Source organism: Podarcis bocagei (genome assembly GCF_964188305.1).
Source record: "Podarcis bocagei genome assembly, chromosome: 10".
In the NCBI taxonomy this organism is placed as follows: domain Eukaryota; kingdom Metazoa; phylum Chordata; class Lepidosauria; order Squamata; family Lacertidae; genus Podarcis; species Podarcis bocagei.
Window position 1 is genome coordinate 47,394,331 of NC_138135.1, and position 21,742 is coordinate 47,416,072.

At 41.0% G+C, this 21,742-nt stretch overlaps 1 protein-coding gene across 1 annotated transcript in view; it reads right to left on the reverse strand.

The window, feature by feature from the left end:
* Positions 1 to 287: 287 nt before the first annotated feature.
* The window catches only part of TPH2 (tryptophan hydroxylase 2), a 66,629-nt gene continuing 45,174 nt past the window's right edge, over positions 288 to 21,742 (reverse strand). Inside the window, exons 9-11 of the mRNA XM_081211965.1 lie at positions 4,313 to 4,408; positions 2,019 to 2,152; positions 288 to 1,906 (exon numbers count right to left, since the gene is read on the reverse strand). Of these exons, the coding sequence (XP_081068091.1) occupies positions 1,732 to 1,906; positions 2,019 to 2,152; positions 4,313 to 4,408 (405 nt within the window). The 3' untranslated portion in view covers positions 288 to 1,731. The remainder of the gene's footprint in view (positions 1,907 to 2,018; positions 2,153 to 4,312; positions 4,409 to 21,742) is intronic.

A 21,742-nucleotide genomic window follows, 5' to 3' on the forward strand; every position in this document is an offset into this window, starting at 1 on the left:
CATATTATGTTCTTTACCACGTTGCATAAACCACAGTTGAATCTAAAGGCGCAGGGACAGAAACAGTCATCACCAGCCAAGCAAGAAATATGTCTCCACTGAACAAGGAAAACAAAAAACATTGCAGTTTTTTGCCGCTCAAGTTCTGGTGGGAACCCAGTGGTTGTGAAAATGTGAGAGAAGAGGGGAATGTGCATTGCTAACAAAAAAGAGGAGACATTTGTTACATTTTCCTTTAAAACAAAAAACAACCACCATGTCATAAAGAAAACAAAATCAACTCCAAGTCAGGTTTTTCAATACCACATTTATGCATGGTGTTAAGGGTGGCCTCACATATCTCTGTACATCACTTTATTACTCAACACTCAATGACCCATGGCTGAAAGTGAGGGCTGCACTGTAAAGCATTGTGGTTGAGCTCATGATGAGGTGTTCATTTGGGTCAGACATGCAAATCAACACTCAAAGCTGAGGTAGCAAAGTGATGAATGAGCGAACACGTGTAAACCAGCTCATAAACACGTCTGAACTTCTGGCTATATCAGGGCTTTGCAGGCTTATATCAAGGAAGTATATTCTTAGACAGTCTCCTGGACCTTGTTGTGCTCCCAGAGACCCAAGTTCCTTTCAGCAGCTTCATCTGTGCAACCAGTTCTAGAGGAGAGTGACATGGCCATGGATTCCTTGATAACCTCAAAACTGGAACTGTTGTAATGTACTGTGCATGGTGCGACCTTTAAGAACTTTCCAGAAACATCAACTGGTTCAGAAGGTGGCAGAGCGCTGGGTGCTGTAGTGCATCTGCCAATGTCCCCCACCGTGCTTCTCCTTGTCAAGGTTTGGATCGCTTGGTGGCACATTATGTCTATGTGGAAAGAATCACACTAACTCCCAGTTTGTTTCAGGACACAATTTAAAGTGTTGGCCTAAACTTTTAGATCTTTAAATAGGTTGATTCCCAGGTACTCTCTGCATGAACTTCCCCATGTGTTAGGATAAACAGTTCTGGCCCTGCTTTAAGTACAGGGCCGGCCCACTCATGAGGCTAGGGGAGGTGATCATCTCAGGCGGCAGATCCACAAAGGCAGCAGATCCCAGTGTCAATCTTTCTCTCCCTCGCCCCCTGTTCCTGATCTTCACTCATACCTTCCTCGCTGGTGGGAAGCAAAGTGCCATTTTGGGGCATGCTTGGACCAGCATTGCATGAGATCAAGGTGGTTGGTACAAGGGACAGTGCCTTTTTTGTTGTGGTGTCATGTTTATGGTACAATCCCCTCAACTGAAGTCATCAGATCTGTCTGCTAGGGTAGTGAGAACCATTTAGTATCAGAGAACATAAACTTTTTTAAAAATGCAGTTCTTATTGTAATTTTGTTTACAGCTGCTATTGCTTGATGATGATAATGGATGCTTTCTTTGTCTTTAATATGTGCATTTTTATTGACGTATTTGCTTTTTATTGAAGTGTATTCATTTTATGTGCTTGTAAGCTGCCCTGGGAGCTTTTTAAAAGCTGCGTGGCAAGCTAAACATTGAAACAAATAAGCAAAGGATACATGTTCCACTTCCTTGCGGATCTGCGTGTTAGCACTGGCGTATCTGAAGCTACAGTCGGATAATATCACACACTAAGGAAGTGTAACGGTCATGCAACAGAGAAGGAACAGACATCGCATCGCATAATGGTGTTAAGGTAGCTACACTCCAAATCCCACAACACTGGATAACTCATATGCCCAAGTATCTGTTCATTTTGCTTAAAGCGTCACACACTGTGTTCAGGTCACTCCGAAGATCCTGGACAACGTTTTCAATACTTCTGGTGTCTTTCAGAATTTCAATGCTTTGGGTGTATGGGTTGAAATATACTGAAAAGGGACGGTTGATTGATTTTGCAAAGTCCCTGAAAGTTTAAAAAAAAGAAAAGAAAGAAAATTAACTCCTATTTCTGTGCCTTCAGATAAGAGAAAATTAGATTTGGGGGTTGTTTTTAAGGGTCAAGCGAAAGAACTTGCCTCATTTTTTCTTTGGCTTCTTCAAAACTTTCAGAGACAAAGTAAGCTTCCTGGAAAGTCGTGATAAGGCATTCTTGCAAGCAGGTTGTCTTTGGATCAAATGTTTTCACACTGGCTTTATCAGACAGAGCGTGCTGCAAAACACACGACAGCATCTGTTAAATTATATTACAGAATGCTCAAGTGTTTCTGTACACCCAGCTTTTATAGCATAGTATGCTCTCAAACACAGTTGCTAGTCTCACCCATTTTATGTAGAGTGGTCTTTAATCATCAATAGGATGAATCAATTTTTATTCAAAAAATTGTTAGTTGCTGTAAGAGCCTTTCCCCCAAATGATGACATAATCGAAAACAACTAAGAGCTATCTCTGCCCCATATGCATAAGCGGCTTAAATCATCAACCTTGAAGAGACAGTTATCAATAAATATTCCAAGCAGAATTACTGGGGTAGCGCAAATTACCAGCTCCTCCAGGCAATAAACGTTTGCCCATTTTACAAGTAAAATTTAATCTTACGATATTATTCACACAACTTATGCCATTTGTGTGACAGTCAATATCGTATCTTGAAAATGCATTTCGGTCTACAAGTGAAATAGATATATGGTGAACAGTTGATAATTTTTTTAAAAATTGTATGTTGATAGAAGACATTGTTACGCTTTCACGCGAATGCTGCTAGGGAAGGACTATGCAAACAGATAGATAGATTATAGAGATAAGGAGGACATGCATGTATTTCCAAAAGAGCAACTGAACAGCATCCTTGTGATAAGAGAAATGAATTTGCTGTGTTTGGACACCATATTAAACTATAGTTTAGCGGAGCATGAACAGGCCCAGCCTCTTTCAGGGTCCCCCCAGTCTGATCCCAGACGCTCCTCTGCATGGCTTCACCACAGTCAGCAGGGCCAGAACAGTGCTTGGCATTTAACTATGATGACTTTAAAGAGGCCAGATTAGGAAACTATAGTTTGAAATTGTCTTGTTTGAAACAAAGCGCAATAACTTTCATTGGTTCAGACAATACGATAAACTGTAAGCTAGCCAAAAGCGGGGCATAACAGGCTTATACATTCTCTGCCGTCATGCGAAATGACCTAGAACACAACCCCTGTGCAGATCAGGGGTTGTCTGTATATATATGTTTTTAAGTGTTCAATATCAAAGGCAGGCACACTTTAAATCAGACATTCCCACACTTGTTCCTCTCCAGACATGTTGTTCAAAACATGTGGAGATGCAGATGGGATAGAAATTCAACTCAGCTCTAATTTAAAGGTGAATCTATTAAATTCACACTTTCTAAAACAATATGCAAACAACACAGTTATCCGTTTGCAATTCACACATACCCAGTTTTTGCAATGCAGTTCTCCAACCGATAATGTTTATAAAAATGCTTATATTAGCAGCACTGGCACAAGGAAGAGAGACATTCCAGGATCAAATCCGAAACTGGGACGGTTGTTGTAATTCCGGGACTGTCCCTGAAAAATCGGGGCGCTTAGAGGGTATTCCCAATTCCCCTCACAGAGCTACAACTCTCAGCGTTACATGTGAAGAGAGATTGATTGTTAAACCACGCTGCAAGTTGCTAGCCTCACTACACTGTAGGTTTCTTAATTGTGGGGTTTTTTTTAATTCTGCTTGAGAAAATAAACCTTCTGGAAAAGACACACTTAAATATTGGAAGGTTGCCTATGGCAACAGGCATTTTCGGATGGCGTGTTTTCAGATTGCCAGAAATGTTTTACAACATCAGTAGAATTATTTTTAAATAAAATTTAGACCGATGTAATGTTATAGGTTGTTTACACAAATGGAAGGAGTTTTTAAAGATCAAGAACCCCCAAAATATATCCCCGGCCTCAAGTTTATGTCTTTTACCAGTATCATTTCAATGTGCTTTTGGCAAAAGCCCACACATTGGCAGAGCCCTGCTTCTGGTAGAGCCTGGAAGAGAGGTATTTCTGCTTCATTCAAACACTCTCCAGTGGCTTTGCTTGGAGGTTAGGACTGCACTGCCCATTTTGCCACTCTGTTTCTTTCAAATCCATGCACTTGTGGAAAAGGAATGAATGCTTTATTTGGAATCGGGCACCTTTTTGAAATGTGTTTTTCAAGCACTCCAAAACACATGTACTAACGGTTACCAGGGCTGTTTAGAAAGAGGTAAATACAATCAGCCTTGAATTATACAAGAAATATGTATCTTTATGCAGCAGAGAGCTGGTTACTAGCCATAAATAATGCAGGCTTATGTATATTTATTGTTTACATTCCTACCTTGAGTTCTCCAATGGAAGATAGAAGCCCTGCTCCGTAAGCCCGGAGTTGCCCGTCTTGCTTACAAAGGCCAAATTCAATAGTGAAAAAATAGCACTGTAAGAAAGAGAAATAGATGCCCCTGAGTCCGGATGTGTTGCACAAGTTCAAAGAAAGCATGTCATCAGGGCTTTTGCTTGCGTACACCACTACTTCAGAATTTCATGTTTTTTAAATAAGTTCAATCAAGGACATACACATTTCAGTACTTTAAATGTAATTTTCCCACAAAGGGCAAAATCAGGGACGCTCTGATTTATTTCCTCCGGCTCCGTCCTAAATCTGTTTAAGAAGTGTCGCCATTAGAATCAGCATGATTCATGGAAGGAAGCACCTATGGTTGAGGCAGCACACGTGCACCTTTGTAGCAGCCAGTAAGTATGAAGTGTTTGCTTGAATATGTTAAATTATTCCAAACCATCTTTGCCCACATACACACAAAATCAACAAAAAAGTCACAGGTTATATATACATATACATACACTTATATACAGTTTTGAAATGCAGGCATATCATGAAATGCTACAAAGAAAGAATCCAAAATGCAGGCAGCTGTATTGATCCATATATATATAATATTAATGCACACACACATCCAAAACAACTGCAGTGCATGGTGTAATACCCAGTTATTAGAATTAACTGACAGTCATATATTAGGAAGCTGCAAATGGTCAAGTAGTGGCTGGCTACAATACTGAAGTTTAGGTAGGGAGTCCCAGGTTCACATCCCTGATCAGTCAAGTGGCATGGCTGCAATCCTATACGTAGTTGCCTGGGAGCAAGCTCCATTGAACTCAGTTGTGCTTCCTTCTTACTGCATAGCCACCTTGTGGAGCATATTTAAAGGAAAAGGTAAAGGGACCCCTGATAGTTAAGTCCAGTCGCGAACAACTGTGGGGTTGTGGAGCTCATCTCACTTTACAGGCCGAGGGAGCTGGCGTTTGTCCGCTCCACAGACAGTTTTTCCAGGTCATGTGGCCAGCATAACTAAGCCGCTTCTGGTGAAACCAGAGCAGCGAAAGGAAACACTGTTTTACCTTCCCGCCAGAGTGGTACCTATAAATCTACTTGCACTTTTTTGGCGTGCTTTCAAACTGCTAGGTTGGCAGGAGCTGGGACAGAGCAACGGGAGCTCACCCTGACATGGGGATTTGAACTGCCAACCTTTTGATTGGCAAGCCCTAGGTTCTGTGGTTTATTTAGACCACAGTGCCACCTGTGTCGCTATGGAGCGCATTTAGCTTTATTAACATATCTGCAACCTTTAGCTTTTAATTCAACAATGCAAACAATTCTGCAAAGTTAAACTTTTACTGCTAGCAGGAAATAGTAACCCCCTAAATGGAAAAGAGTGTCGAGCCTCTGCTTGATTCTTTTCCTCCTTCTCAGAGTTCTTCTATGGAGTGACAAACAATAAACAATAGAAACACCTGAAGGCCTCAAGATCACCTCAGTCACTTGCCCATGCCAGGAGGGGCCATGGCTTAGCCTGGTGCATCCTGCTCTGAAAATGCTTCCATTCCTTCCCACCCACCCTTTCCTACTCCATTAGTTTTTGGTGGCATGGCTGCAACCATCCAGGGATTTTTTTCTAGAAAAAGAGGTGCCGGAACTGGTTGAGCTTTTTGGGGAGGAGCACCCCAAAAAACACCGTGATGCCTGCCACCTCTGTCATGCTGCCCCAAGCGCCATGCAGGGAAACGGCACAGCAACACTACAGAGGTGACAGAATGCAGCAAAGAGGTGCCAGGACTCAGTTCCGGTGAGTTCCGCCTGAAATAAGCCCTGCAGCCATGGAAATAATCAAGTATTGAAAGACCTACATTGGCTCCCAGTACGTTTCCAAGCACAATTCAAAGTGTTGGTGCTGACCTTTAAAGCCCTAAACAGCACCAGTCCTGTATACCTGAAGGAGCGTCTCAAACTCCCATTGTTCAGCCTGAACACTGAGGTCCAGCGTCGAGGGCCTTCTGGCTGTTCGCTGACTGTGAGAAGCAAGGTTACAGGGAACCAGACAGAGGGCCTTCTTGGTAGTGGCACCTGCCCTGTGGAATGCCCTCCCATCAGATGTCAAGGAAATAAACAACTATCTGACTTTTAGAAGGCATCTGAAGGCAGACCTGTTTAGGGAAGTTTTTAATGACTGATGTTTTAATGTACTTTTAATCTTTTGTTGGAAGACACCCAGAGTAGCTGGGGAAACCCAGGCACATGGGCGGGGTATAAATAATAAATTGCTGTTGTTGTTGTTTACCTGTGTGAAAAATGAGATGCAAAAAGACCTTCTGTAGGAGAGTTGTGAAAGAACCTGCAGGTTTGAATTTGTAATCTTAGTCAAGACGAATGTGTAGGTATTCTTGAAAACCCGAAAGCCTGAATTAGCACCAGTTTATTTAACAGAACGGTCGAGCTACACATAATCTGAAAGTTAGCCTGATAGTATAGAATGATTACCACCAGGTGGTGTTTCTGCAGTACATTAGGAAGAAACACAAGGTTGCAAGGCTGTTTTGCTGTTGATTTTAACCACCTTCTCCATGTGATCCACTGTTGGCAGGGATCCCAAAAGCCATTTAAAGCACACGTACGGGACTTGCACTAGCCAAGTGGAATAATGGACTTTTCATGGAACAGCTGACTTCCATTGCTTATCAGAAAGTGCTTTTTAGAATGCTTCTATCAGTTTGCCACGAGGCATCGGGAGCTGCTGTTTGAGGAAAACAAATCTAAAAAGTCCCTCAGGCCCACAGAGCTAGTTCCACATTCTCCATAGATCATGGCCTTTATCTCCTGTGGTTTTCAAGATATATGAATTACTCATATTACTCTGAATACAGTTGACTCACAATTTACACTCCTTTAACTGGTGCAAATTCAACTTGTATGTGCTTGGCCAAAAATAAATTTAAAAATGAAAGGGAGTGGTTGTCATCGGGGACAATGGCCATTGCACTCATCTTAGCATCTGGAGGTACAGGGAGCGTGTGTTTTTACTCTGTGTGATTAAGTCATCTATAAACACAGGGAGACAAACAAATTAGCACAGGCTAATGAATAATGGCATATTTCTGGAGAGGGATACATGGTTGTATAGTCATGGTGTTAATTCCTGTTCTATCTGATGTCACTATTTCTGTTGCAGAGAGAATGCAATCTAAGCCAGGAATAGCCAGTGTTGAGCCCTCTAGATGTTGTACAATGACAATACACAACAGCAAAACCAATGGCCAAGAATAATGGGAACTGCAGTTCAAGAACATCTGGAATCAAAATGTTGACTACTCCTGATCTAAGCCATCTCAGGTTTAATGCCAGCAGCCAAGGTAACTAAGGTAGGTGACAGCATTTTCTCCTCCTTTCATTTTGACTAGCCCCCTACCTCATTTTATAGATTATAAAGGATCTAGAAATAACATGGGCATGGGTCCTACCTAGGCTTCATCTAGCATTAGTATGCTCCCAGCAATGGAAGCAACTTCCATCAATTTCCCCTTTCACCTCTTCTGCCCTTTGAAAATCTTCTCTGGAGAGTTAGGGGACCCTCTGGAACAACACAAGAGGCCGTGCAGGAGCCAAGAGAAAAGAGAATTGGCAAATACCTCCCCCAGTTCTGTTAGCAGGATCCTAGTGATCCCAGTTCTCTTTGTGAACAGTAGAAGCCCTTCTCTTTGTGGATGCCTAGTTAAGGTCCAAGCCATTGTGTGGAATAGTTTGCAATCTTCTTGTCACATCTATTCATTTGTAGAAATGGGGTATTATTTACCTGTCTGCCAAAGATGCTCTAGAATTTAATTCACTTATGCTTATGCGTAAGGTTGCCGATAACAGAGAACTAGTGGAATTAGTGTTTTAAAAGGGATGTATTCCATCACCGTATATACATGCCAAAATAATTCATTTTCATTTTATAAGGGATAACAGTCTTTGAAAAGCCTGAGTTTTGAGAATATATATATAGATAAACTAAAGATAAAATGTCCAGATGGTAAAATGTAATTTGTATCTGCCAAGTTCTAATTTTTATCAATACCGTATATTTAGAACAACTCTTCATATGAATAATAAGAAAAAGCTACTGCAAATGTAATTTATTTCCTGTATGCAGCATCTATGGTAGATTCTGATTCACAAAGCTTTTGTTAAGATAGAGAATGAAGTATCTCGCCCAATGCTGCCATCTTCAGATCATTAGTCCTTAATACAATTATTTTAACCTTTGAAGAATATTCTGTTGATTTCACTGCTTTGGAGAACTATTCTGGCAATAAATCCATTCTAATTAAGAAAAGATAAACTAAAAATAGAGGATTCACATTTTAAATAAGAATAGGCTCCCATCAGGCTTCACTCTGTTTTCTTTAATTTCTTTAACATATACTGAGTTATTTTCTGCTAAGCCTTTTAAAGTTTTTTTTTAAGTATTCTTAAATTAAAAGGGGGTAATTAAAAGCATTCCTCAAACCAATTCAATTATCTGAGATTCTCCTTTCTTTGGTTATATTTATTGCTTCCTTCCACAGCTACTAAAACAATGTAGTAGAGAAATAAATAGTGGTTCTCAATTTAGATGCCTTTCAACATACAAAGGTATTCTGAAATACTGGCTCCCTGTCCATCAAAAGTGCACAAACACATCAGGTGTGCAGCTCGTAGAGTTCCTATTAAACTTAATAATTTCAGTAACTGAGATAACAGCAGATGCACCTATCATATCCCATCAGAAAATGCTTTTACAAATGCTCATTCTTGTTCCTTTAACTGAAGTCAAGGGCCTTTGCCCAAATTCACCTAAACAGGAGCATAAGTGATGCTTCCTCATGCATGAAGGCATCTTTACACCTTCAAATGTCTCTTGAATATGGGCCAGTGGAAATTGCCCCATTAATGTCAGTAGAAACCAGAGGAAGCCCTAGAAATGCACAATTGGGAGGGAGTTTATTCTGTCGAGCCATTAAATTGGGGCCTCCTGTGGAAATGATCAATGCAACACGCTGGGCCAGGAGAAGTTCACCTGATAAAAGGAAACAAAGTTTCTTACTCTACTATGCATTTATTTGATAGAGGCTGGAAGGCATTTACTTGAAGCAGCATTTTGGGGCTACAGATCATTATTAAAAATATATATACCGTTGTACCTTGGATCCCAAATGGCTTGCTAGTCAAATGTTTTGGCTCCCGAACGCCACAAACCCAAAAGTGAGTGTTCCAGTTTGTGAATGTTCTTTGGAACCTGAATGTCTGACACAGCTTCCAATTGGCTGCAGGAGCTCCCTGCAGCCAATCAGAAGCCACACCTTGGTTTCTGAACATTTTGGAAGTCAAACGGACTTCCGAGGTACCACTGTATATATGAAGATGATTATTTCAAAGATGAGTATGTGTGACAGAAATCCACACACCTTCATAACAGCATAGGAGTTTCCCAGATCATTTACTGATTTAGTATCTATGCTAAGCATATATTCTAGAAATAAGTCGACCCACTGATATCAATGGTGTAACTTTGGGTGGAAGAGGACAAGAGCTGGACACAATTTACAACCCCTTATGTCTAATACAAAGCTAACTGTGGCCACTCATCTAAAGATACAAAATACCTGTAATTTTAAAGCACTAAGAAACAGTAGCAATTCAATTGCTGGCATTGCCAGATCCCTAGCTCTAGCAGAATTGTGTCCCCTCCCATCCTAAACAGAAGAGGGAAGCTTACCTTGACCTTTCATGTATCCTTGGCCTCTTCCACTTTTATATCTCCACAGCATCACCCTCTCTTCTCATAGGGAGTCCTGTCTGTGTCACTTCTGAACTAGAAGCACACAGCACAAGAGATGGCTAGAAACACTATTCATGCTACATTCATTGCTGAAGTAAGGGAAATGGGTTGGCGCCAGTAGAGCAGCCATGGTGCGTCAGTAACAGCAATTCTCCACCTGGTCTCCACAGGAGGGTTTTTTTTTGGGGGGGGGTCAAAGTTGTAGCTGAGGCTAAAAATAACTGGTACTACTGAGAGAAAAGAAGTTTCACTGTCTTGACCATAGGTCATAAGAGAAAGCATGTAAAATACATGTGTAAGCAAATAAAAATTTGTGGCACAATAAAAAATAAATTCAATAGTATGCAATAAAGCAAATAGAAACATATACATTCAGATGTAGTTAAGATTTGCTGGGTTATCCAACTGGTGTCCCACCCTCTGATGGAAAGCTCTTTGATCCAGCAGAGCCTTCTGTTAGTGAAAGGAGGAGTGAGGGAACCTTTAGCAACTCCTTCCCCCATCACCTCCAGAGTAGGTGGGCATAGTGTAGGAGGGAGACTCACTCACTAAAGGCCTTCTTGAACCCTGTTCCACTGACAGATTGCTCCATTGGATCAAAGAGTCTCCCATCAGCAACTGGATACTGTGGGAACTGCAACAGGAAGGATCATTCAGTTTGTAACTCACGAGTTAATTCCGTTATCATTGAGTGGAGGTGTTGTTTAGGCCAGTCCCAATGTGACTGCAGCTTAATAGCCAAACGGATATGCTGTTCCCTGCAAGCAACATTCCCTTCAAATGAGTAGAAACTTTGCTTATCTCTTCTATACAATATATTCTACATCAGTTCCAAATTACAATAAATATAATGTTGATACCTATGGTATTAATAGTGCCAAGACATGGTCCAAAGATCTGTTGGCTGCAATAACTAATTAATTGCTTACAAAATATTATAATACGCACATCTTTGTGGCTGGAATTACCATCTTAACATAAAGAAAACCTTTCCCTAAATGAATATAGTAGCAAAACGGATATAAGTTGTCCAGAATCTCATGACATTTTACAGAGCCATGGATGAAATAGTTCTTGAAGCACGCACTGTTTGAGCTTAAGTGGCCTTCTACATTGACAAACTAAAGCTGAAAATGTGTAGGAGTGCTAAAAAACTCTCTTGAGTAGTATGCTACTGCTACTTTTTGAAAATCAGCCACAGTAGTTTTCTAATGTTTACTTTCTTCCAATACATTTACCAGTGCCTTTAAACATTACTTACAAAAGATTATTCTCAAGTGCCTCGTATTCCTAAACGTCTGTGGCAATGTCATGCTTGAACAATAATGCACACTTCTTTTGGAGAGGACACACAAGACCTCCAGAGTTACTCTGCAATCTACTCTACTATTATCTACAATCTATTCTATTATCAGTCAGACATTACATTGTCATAAATATGACTGCCTCTCCCAAGAGTACAACCGTGTATTTTCAACATAACATTAGAGGCAGTCTTCAATTTTACCTAACATGGCTAGCAGGAATGCATGTGGCAGTGGTTTAATCATTGCTTTTCACATTAGAATCTTAAATGCCTGTAGTATTTGCATATTGAAAAGGCATGTGGATTGCAGTAAAAATCTGGAAGTGTTAAATTAATTATGGGTATTTTGGTGGTTTGCATAATCATGAAGAGAAAATTTCCATAATATCATATTGTGGAGGAAACTAATCAATATGCCATAGGTTGTGAAATATTTAAATCTGAAAAATGTGCCCAGTCTCTCTCTCTCTTTGTCTGTCTGTCTCTTACTCACTCACTCACTCACTCACTCACTCACTCACTCACTCTGTATCTCATATACATCCAGGAGTAATCCTGAATAATAGTCATTCATTAACAGAGTGAATTACAGTGGTACCTTGGTTTAAGAACAGCTTAGTTTATGAACAACTTGGATTAAGAATGCTGCATGCCGGAAGTAGGTGTTTTGGTTTGTGAACTTTGCCTTGGAATGAGAACATGTTTCACTTCCTGTTGAGTGTGTTCAATTTGTAAATTGAGTCCCCCACTGCTATGTGAAAGCATGCCTTGGTTTAAGAACCCTTTGGTTTAAGAACAGACTTCCGGAATGGATTAAATTCATAAACCAAGGTACCACTGTAATCAGAACTTGACAATATTCACTTGTAAATAAAATCACTTAAAACACAAACTTGGTTTCTAAATAAAACAAATGAAATAGAGCATGTTTTCATAACATTCTTCCGTTCAACCATTTTCTGCAAATTACTACCGTAAAAGGTGTTTAGGCTTCTTTTGTGATTCCCCAAACACAACTCATTTCGTAACAGCACTGCATTTCTCTCCATTCTCCCTCAACTTTGCACAGGGCTTTTGCTAACACACACTTTGGAAGAGTTCATTTGTTAAAAAAAAAACAAAAAACAGCAACCAAAAAACAGAACACTGAGCAAGTGTGACTTTCTTGTATTTTATAATACAGGCGTTCAGTTGGCTACTGTGAGAACAGGGTGCTGGACTAAATAGGCCACAGGCCTGCTCCAGCAGCTTCTTCTCAGACCCTCCAAGGGTCCCTATTTTCTAGGGATGTCCCTGATTTAGAGAAGTCATCCTGGTTTTTATTTGATCCCGGAATGTCCCACTTTTCCTTAGGATGCCCCTATTTTCACTGGAGAAATGTTGGAGGGTATGGAGTTATCTGACCCCTGGGCTATCCAAAGGCAATCCTTTATAGTGAAGTTTTTTAATGTTTAATTATGTTTTTATGTATGTTGGAAGGCGCCCAGAATGGCCAAGGTTACACAGTAAGATGTGTGAGGTATAAATAGTAAAATTATCATTATTTCGGAGAAATGTCGGGAGGTATGTCTTCTTACATTCTTATATAAACAAAGCCAGAATGATTACTTTTCACACTGACATTGAAGCATGTGGATTTTTCTATGTACATACCTCTTTTTTTATCTATAATCTGTTTTAGAGTCATGTGTAACTCTCAGCAGAACTTTCCAAACTCTCATTATGCAAAAGTAATTAAAATTCTTGAAAGGAAATTATAAGGAAGAAAAAAAAATAAAAGATAAACACACTGGAAACTGTAACATGAGCAGAATAAAAATTGCCCATAAAATTCTGTTGACACAACTAGGACACACGATCAACTCAAAGGCCACATTCTCATGGAGTGTTTGGCAGTGGTGTTGTGTGTTCTCATGCTGTCTTGGGTGCTTGGGAGGCAGGGCACGGGCTATGGAGGGCAAACAGAGTCTGCCATGTGCCAGCCCAGCCCTCACCGCCAATGCCACCAGCGCAACACCAATCCTGAGCCGCTTTGCAAGGCTAGACTGAGCCCAGCCTTGGAAGGCAGCTCAGTGAGGAAAGCAGAAGAAAGAGGCCATGAATCCTTTGATCCCAGCCTCACCCTCAAGCATGGCTGCTGGATCCCAGCCTCCATTAATTAAAAGTTTCCTGTGGAACCTCTGCTTTAATTGTGCTTCCAACTAACTTCAGAAAAGCAGTGTCGCAGAAGAGCGAAGGGGCTCTGGTATGAAATGAACCGTATTTAAAAACGAATAACTGGGATAGACAGACACTGTCAATGGACTTTGTATTTGGTAGAAATGGAGTGAGTTGTTTTTGTTTTGTTTTTTGTATTGCAGCAGAAGTGGGCAAGGGTAATCATTCAAACTTATTTTGATCTTTTTTTAATGTTATTTTTATAGCAAGACTTGGTAAAATAATAGGAAAAGGAAAAGAAGGGGAAAGGGAGTTTCCATTATGCTTCTTCAGCAGAATTTCCTCCAGGTAGCTAAAACTTATATACTGGCATTAGCTATTGCTGCACAAGTATTTGTAGTGCCTCAGCTAAAGTGAAGAACAATGCTTAACATAATTTCTCAGGCAATCTTCCAGTGCAACTTCTGTTAGGAATGACCGGTGCCTGTTTGGGATAGCTTCTGCAACTTCTAAACAATCAAAATATATATTATATAATTTGGAGGCTGATTCCCAAGTGTGTAGTATTGCATGGCTTTGGGAAAGGGTACTCACCATGTGAAGAAACCTTGCAATGAGTCTGCCCTAATGCTAGGAAGCTGGAGAAGTTCAGCAGCAGTTCTTTATGGACAACAGAACAGCATAGCAGTTAGGACTTGCTACATAGGTAAGACTAAAGTTCCAATGAATTCCCACTCAGCTACAGAGGGAGCAACAGCCAGAGAGGAGAGAGGAGTTTCTATTACATACTAGAGACATTATGAGCACATTATGAATTTGTTTCCAGTACCAGAACTGAACTGAGTGCACAGTTCCTTCACACAGAAGTCCACACTTTGCTAGCTTTCTTACTTTCAGCAACTTAATTTAGGTGGGGGAAAGCCATTTTGTTGTTGTCATTCTTATACAATTCAGTGTCAGAAACCCTCATGGATGTACTGCAAACCTGCCAGAGATCTCCCAGTAAAGCCCGGATCAATCTTCTGCCTGCCCCTTGGTACAACCTTCTTTTAACAAACAAACAAACACTGTGTAAAGTCAATAATGTTCCTTATTACAAGATCAAGATCACTCAGCCTATGAAAGGATGCAAAATCGCAACGCAGTGGATACAACTCTCCATTCAACATGGCCAAACAGTCATTTCCCTCAACCTCAATGACTTTGAGCATGCTGTTTAAACCAGCCCGGTGACTTGGGCTTTTTAACAAAAAGGGAAAGGCTGTAGCTCAGTGGTAGAGCATCTGTTTTGTATGCCAGAGCCCCCAGGTTCAACCCCTGGCATCTCCAGGTGAGAATGCCCCTTGTCTGAAACCCAGGAGCTAGCTGAACCTGCTCTCTGACTCAGTATAATGCCATTCTCACCATTTTGGAGAGACAAAGTTGCCATACCCCTCCACCCCTGCAGGAAGAGGAGAGATGGTATCTCCTTAGAGGAGAATGTGATGACCTGAGGACGATTTCGCCCAATGGGGAGAAGTGGTGACAGGCTATTTAAGCTTGCTCTGCCCCACACGCTTTAAATATGCACAGTGGTACCTCTGGTTGCGAACGGGATCCGTTCAGGAGGCCCGTTCGCAACATGAAAAGAGTGCAACCTGCAGCAGCGCGTCTGCGCATGCACGGGTTGCAATTCACTGCTTCTGCACATGTGCGTGGTGTCATTTTGCGCTTCTGCGCATGCGTGAGCGGTGAAACCCGGAAGTAACCCTTTCCGGTACTTCCGGGTCTCCGCGGGACGTAACCTGAAAGAACGTAACATGAAGCAAATGTAACATGAGGTATGACTGTATAAGGTCTGAAGCACAAGTATACTTTTCTCAGGATAACCTGGTAATAGCCACTTCTGAGGGCCAGCACATTACATCTAGCAACTGCTGTGTGATATTTTTATTTTTATTATTTCTCCAATGCTTTGCTTTTTTAAGGCAAAACAACTATAAGTAGTTTAGGGTTTAGCGGAAAACCTGCAGTGGAAGTGACTGCTGAGAAGAAGGGGGCATGTTTCACCATTTCCATGTCAGCTCAAAAGTGCCCCACCACTGGTGCAGGAGGAAACATTAAAAAAAAACAACCTAGAGAGAATAGCAGGTGGCAGGTGCTTTTGAGTAGATAATACCTGGCAAGAGAATGAGTTACACACACATTTCCTCCTCACTCAAGCCACTCAACAATGCAGCTTCGCATTTGATGAGTGGTGGGAGGGGAATCCAGTCGCAAAACGACGTATCTGGCTTTCCTGGGCCAGACCACCCCAGTGCAGATATTTGAAAGCTTTTGTAAGTCCTGTTTTCATTCCCTAACCATTTGTTTCTTTATCTCCGTCAGGTTCAAAGATTTGGAATTTAATGTCATTAATTTATCCTGGCATTCCAAAGCAAGAACAATATGCTGTGAAAACAACTCCCCTTCCAATTGACATTAAAAAGTGTGTCACATTCATTTATATTCAAAGTTCTCTTGAGTAGCTTAAGTCGCTGCTTCTTCAAGCTGTTCCTCTAGTTTTGGCTGTCGAAAATAGTTCACACTTATCTCAAGGGAAGCAGAATCAGCCTTTTGACATTCTTTCCGGGGCTCCTAAAGAAGGGATCCTCTGAATGCCAAGCTACAAAATAAAAGCAGGGTGAACATGCATCATCCTTGTCCTCCCACACCCTTCACTGGGGGATTCTGCTTTCCATAAAATTATTGAAACATCACTTCCCTTTTGCAGGGCAGGGGTAAGAATCATTCAACTGACTTTGAAGGGCTTTGTTGCGCTCTCTCGGTTGTAAAAAATACAAGCTGCCATCGTTCCTTTCCGAGGACAACAACAACACCCCACGCAAAGTAAACTGAAATGAATACATTAGGAGCCAGAATTGTGCCTCATGAATGCCCACCCCCACCCCCGTTCTTCAATTTGCATTACATATATAAACCACAGAACCTAGGACTTGCAGATCAGAAGGTCGGCGGTTCAAATCCCTGCGATGGGGTGAGCTCCCGTTGCTTGGTCCCTGCTCCTGCCAACCTAGCAGTTGAAAGCACGTCAAAGTCCAAGTAGATAAATAGGTACCACTCTGGCGGGAAAGTAAACGACGTTTCCGTGCACTGCTCTGGTTCGCCAGAAGCGGCTTAGTCATGCTGGCCATATGACCCAGAAGCTGTACGCCGGCTCCCTCGGCCTATAGAGCAAGATGAGTGCTGCAACCCCAAAGTCATCCGCGACTGGACCTAATGGTCAGGGGTACCTTTACCTTTACCTATTACCCACTCTAGCTTGCATCAATATGGAAATATAACATATAAGATGTCACCATGGGACACATTGTCATCAAGTGTTATATGCATCCCTGCCCTACTCAGCAACTACCATTGACAAGGACCAAAGTGTGAGAATATTCGGGGGGCGGGTCACTGTTTTAGTTTCTTGCTACAAGGGCAAAGCTAGATGCTGTAGCCCTTCTCATGCAACATGTGAGCATTATCAAGATGCAACTCCATGTTAGGATCAAGCTTTTTAAATTTGTCAATAGGGCAACTCCATTAGCATTAACTCTACTTTGTTAATCCCTTCTGGACTAATACAGGTATCAATATGCCCCCATGCAATAGGCATGTGGGCAGGTTATAAAATGAAGGAAGGCACATACAAGAAATAAAAAATGTAAATTTTCATGGGCATTCAGATTCTACAGTAAAGTTGGTACCATCTAGAAGTTTAAGTTTCACAGTTAGGAAGCAGATGTGCTCAGACGTAACTAGAGCTTTGCATATAAAACCCAAAAGAAAAACAAGGCGTTAATGTGTGGAATCTTGCCTTCACAGCCATTGTGATAGTATACACAAAACATAATAGCCATGTTCATGTTGCTGCTTAGGAAGTTACGCCCAGGGGAACAATGTCAAGAGGATTTCAGAATCTGCTGAATATGTCACCTGACACCGGGTCATGAATAGTGAGTTCATTTGGGTGATCTCATGAGACCTAATTTAGCTGCTAACAAGGAAAAACCACCTTGTCAGTTGTTTGAGCTGCATCTTGTGGCCCTGTTTCTACAAATACACGCACATATAAAAAAAAACATGATGCCTCCAACAAAAACAGTATAGCAAGTGCTCATTTTAATTAAATTGGTAAGGTATACATTTTAATGATAAGTTCTAGGGCACTGTCCAACAAAGTTGCAAGTATCAGCATATGTGTTTATAATGGTAACATTAATCTAACCCTGTTTTAATTAATTGCAGGTTAATTAAAATTGTTTCACTTTGTTTAAACAATTACGTTTCTAATATATATTGTATCATGGTCGAGACATTATTCTTCTAGAACAATTTTTTTTTCATCGTTCAAACAAAATTTCATGGACTAAGTAAGGCATCTGACAATTCAAGGAGGGAGGTGAGCCCTGAGTAGACGAAGGGTAAGTGCTGGCAACAACTTTGTGGATAGACGCAGTGGAATAGATGGATAAATGGAAGATATTTTATCTGGATTGGAAGCACTGCAAGTGAATTCTACTGCATTGTAAATCATCTGGAAGTATGCTGTTCCTGTTATATGCATGCTCCTGCTATATGTTTTACGCAGCCTGGGGAGGACTTTGCTCTGAAAGATGGTAAACCATATACCGTACTCTTCCATGTATAAGACGAAGGTTTTTTACTCTAAAGTTATGTTCAAAAACTTGCCTCGTCTTATAGAAGGACAGTGAATGGGGTGGACGGGTGATTGGCTGCAGCTGCAAGCAGGAGCATGTCAGCCACAATTGTTGGCTGCTAGAAAGGCTGCTTTGGATTGGCTGCTGCTTCTCTAATTGGGTTGGTGATTGGCTTCTGCAGCAAACACTGCTGTTGATTGGCTGTAGCTGCCACGATTGGTGGCTGCTGTTTTGGGGCTTGCACGATTGCCAGTGGACAGCTTTTCTCAGTCGGGTAAGAGATTTTTTGCTGGGGAAGGGTATGTTTGTGATTGGCTGTAAAAACTGGGAGGCTTCTGGATCAAGATATAAGTTTCCTCATTTGAACCTGAACAATACATCAACAGAGTAACTCGTGGGTTGTGAGGAGAAAAGAGGATGGATCTTTTTAAATGCACCTTCTAATTATGCTATTGAGAAAATTCGCCAAACTGACACCTCTAATACAAAACATTTTTTCAAAGAGAATTTAAAATCTGCTGGGATGTTTGTCAGCAGCAAATGTATGCCTGAAATAATGTGCCATAAATACAGATTTGAGTGGTGACTCACCATTGAGTTACCTGTCAGAATCTGTAAACATATTATAAAGGAGGTGAACAAACAAAATAAAAAGCAAAAGCAAAGGTAAGATTTTCATGACAAAGTTTGCACCTGGTCTATCATCAGTGGTCATCTCAATTATGAAAAGCAGACAATCAGAAATGTTTTTTGAGGTTAAGAGGAGATCATTAATTTGACCAGTATTTTCATTAGTGACAATGCAAAGTCCAACATTTGAGTGTCAAGAAGTCCTGTTGAGGCAACGTTGAAAGTAGGATGAGGAGTGTTTGTATGTACTGTGTCGGGCAAGTTAATGGAGTACTGTAAACTCTCAGAAACAAACAAATAAATCTTGTGGACAAAAGGATCTATTCAGTATCTTGGTAGAATCAATATCATGGGGAAACAGAGGGGTACATTCATTTAAAAAACAAATCATTCATTGGTCAGAAACTGCAATTGAGTTTCATACATTACGCCGTTTACCTTCCTGCTGGAGCGGTACCTATTAATCTACTTGCACTTTGACGTGCTTTCAAACTGCTAGGTTGGCAGGAGCAGGGTCCGAGCGATGGGAGCTCACCTCATCGCGGGGATTCGAACCACCAACCTTCTGATTGGCAAGTCCTAGGCTCTGTGGTTTAACCCACAGCGCCACCCGCGTCCCACTGGCTGGGGTAGGGACAGGCTAAAGAGTCCTATACTTACACATCAAAGTCTACTTCTGTGAGCTCCATCTCCCTAGTTTTGACGAAAACCTTCCAGTGATTCACATTTCAGCCAGCTAGGGATCATGTGTAAATGCCCTCAGTGTTGTCAATTGATTGCTTTCACTCATGGTGCTGGATGTTCACACATTTGTCTCACATCATTGATTTTATAGAAACACAATGATACACAAATAACCATTCTTGGGTCTGTCTGTTTTGGTTTGCCATGAAAGGCTTAAATCTGGTGAAACTGCAAATGTTTGGGCTCAGAAACAGACAATACACACTGCTTGTTTAATATATCCATGACCAAAACCCTTCCAAGGTTCAGGAGAACAAGTCTTCGATTTGTCAGAGCATGGTTGAATTTAGGAATGGCTGTCATAATTTTTGGACCTAGATATAGATATTATCCTTCTCTTCTAGTAGAAATATTTCCACAGATCTGTTTAACTAAGCCTGATTAATTAACATAGCATTAGGAAATAAATGCACATTAACATGGAAAAGATAAGACTGAGAGGTGATATGATAGCTATCTTCAAATGTGTGAAGGGCTGTTGCATGAATGGTGGCAAGCTTGTTTTCTGCTGCTCTAGGGGGTAGAACCTGAACCAATGGATTCAAATTACAGGAAAGGAGATTCCAGCTCAACATAAAGAAGAACTTTCTGATAGTAAGAGCTGTTTGACAGTGCAGGGATCTACATCTCCTTCACTGGAGGTTTTTAAACAGAGGTGGGGGACCATTTGTCAGGGATTCTTTATATGTGATTCTTACATTGCAGGGGATTGGACTAGATGACTCTTGGGGTTCCTTCCAACTCTAGGATTCTCTAATTCTATGCCATGATTATCCATTAGTTTTCAGTAGTTGTATACCAGAGCCTTAAAATAAAAATACAGTCAGGTTTTTCCCACCTAACCCTAGAGTGACATTCTCTCTCAGCTGTTTTCCAATGACATTGTATCTCTCTTTGCATGTTTGTAAGAAGTGAAGGCTGGTCGCCAAAGAATTGATGCCTTTGAATTATGGTGCTTGAGGAGACTCTTGAGAGTCCCATGGACGGCAAGAAGATCAAACCTATCCATTCTTAAGGAAATCAGCCCTGAGTGCTCACTGGAAGGATAGATCCTGAAGCTGAGGCTCCAATACTTTGGCCACCTCATGAGAAGAGAAGACTCCCTGGAAAAGACCCTGATGCTGGGAAAGATGGAGGGCACAAGGAGAAGGGGCCGACAGAGGACAAGATGGTTGGATAGTGTTCTCAAAGCTACCAACATGAGTTTGACCAAACTGCAGGAGGCAGTGGAAGACAGGAGTGCCTGGCATGCTCTGGTCCATGGGGTCACGAAGAGTCGGACACAACTAAATGACTAAACAACAACAGGAAGAAGTTTGAATTTAAGGCACCTGCTCCAGATCGTTTGAGTGCTGCAAATACCAAACATTATAGCTTTAGTAAGGTATTCTTTGCCATAAATAAGGATGTTGTGGTGCTGAGTAAGATGATAAAGCAGCTTTCTTTCAGCTCTAAAAATATATACATGAAGTTCTGAGAATAGCACAATAAAGAATGCAGGGTTGTGTTCTGCATTCATTTATATATGTATAGTTTACTATTATGCATCTACTAAATGTAAATGAAGATAATATTTGCTCCAAAGGGAACTCAAGACAATGGCAAAATTCCTCTTTGGTTCTAGGCAGGGACAGCTGGGTTTATAAAAAATTCATTAAGCCGTTCTTACAAAGAGATCATATCACACCTCCATTAAAATTTTTGAAGATTATATTCCATTATCCATCCCTGGTGCCCTTTAATGCTAAGATGCCAATCCTTCTAAGCTGCATCATCAAATAATTAATTAAGCCATACCCTAGACAAATAGTTAGCTTTTTTCTGGTTATTATGTCCAATTTTCATTCATTCGTTCAGCTACCCAGAGAAACAAAAGCACCCTACCCAGCATCAAGCAGAGAGAAAGAAGAAGGTTGCACAAATTTGATTTGGTTGTTCACAGTGGAAAGTGATTAATACAATTTCCTATAATATACAGCAACACTGAATACTAAGAGGAGTCAATTTTCCACCAAAAAGAAAAATAGCTTTGATTCACATGGCTGAAAAGAACCATAACGGCTTGAATCTTTCTTTGCAGACCCGAATGTTTG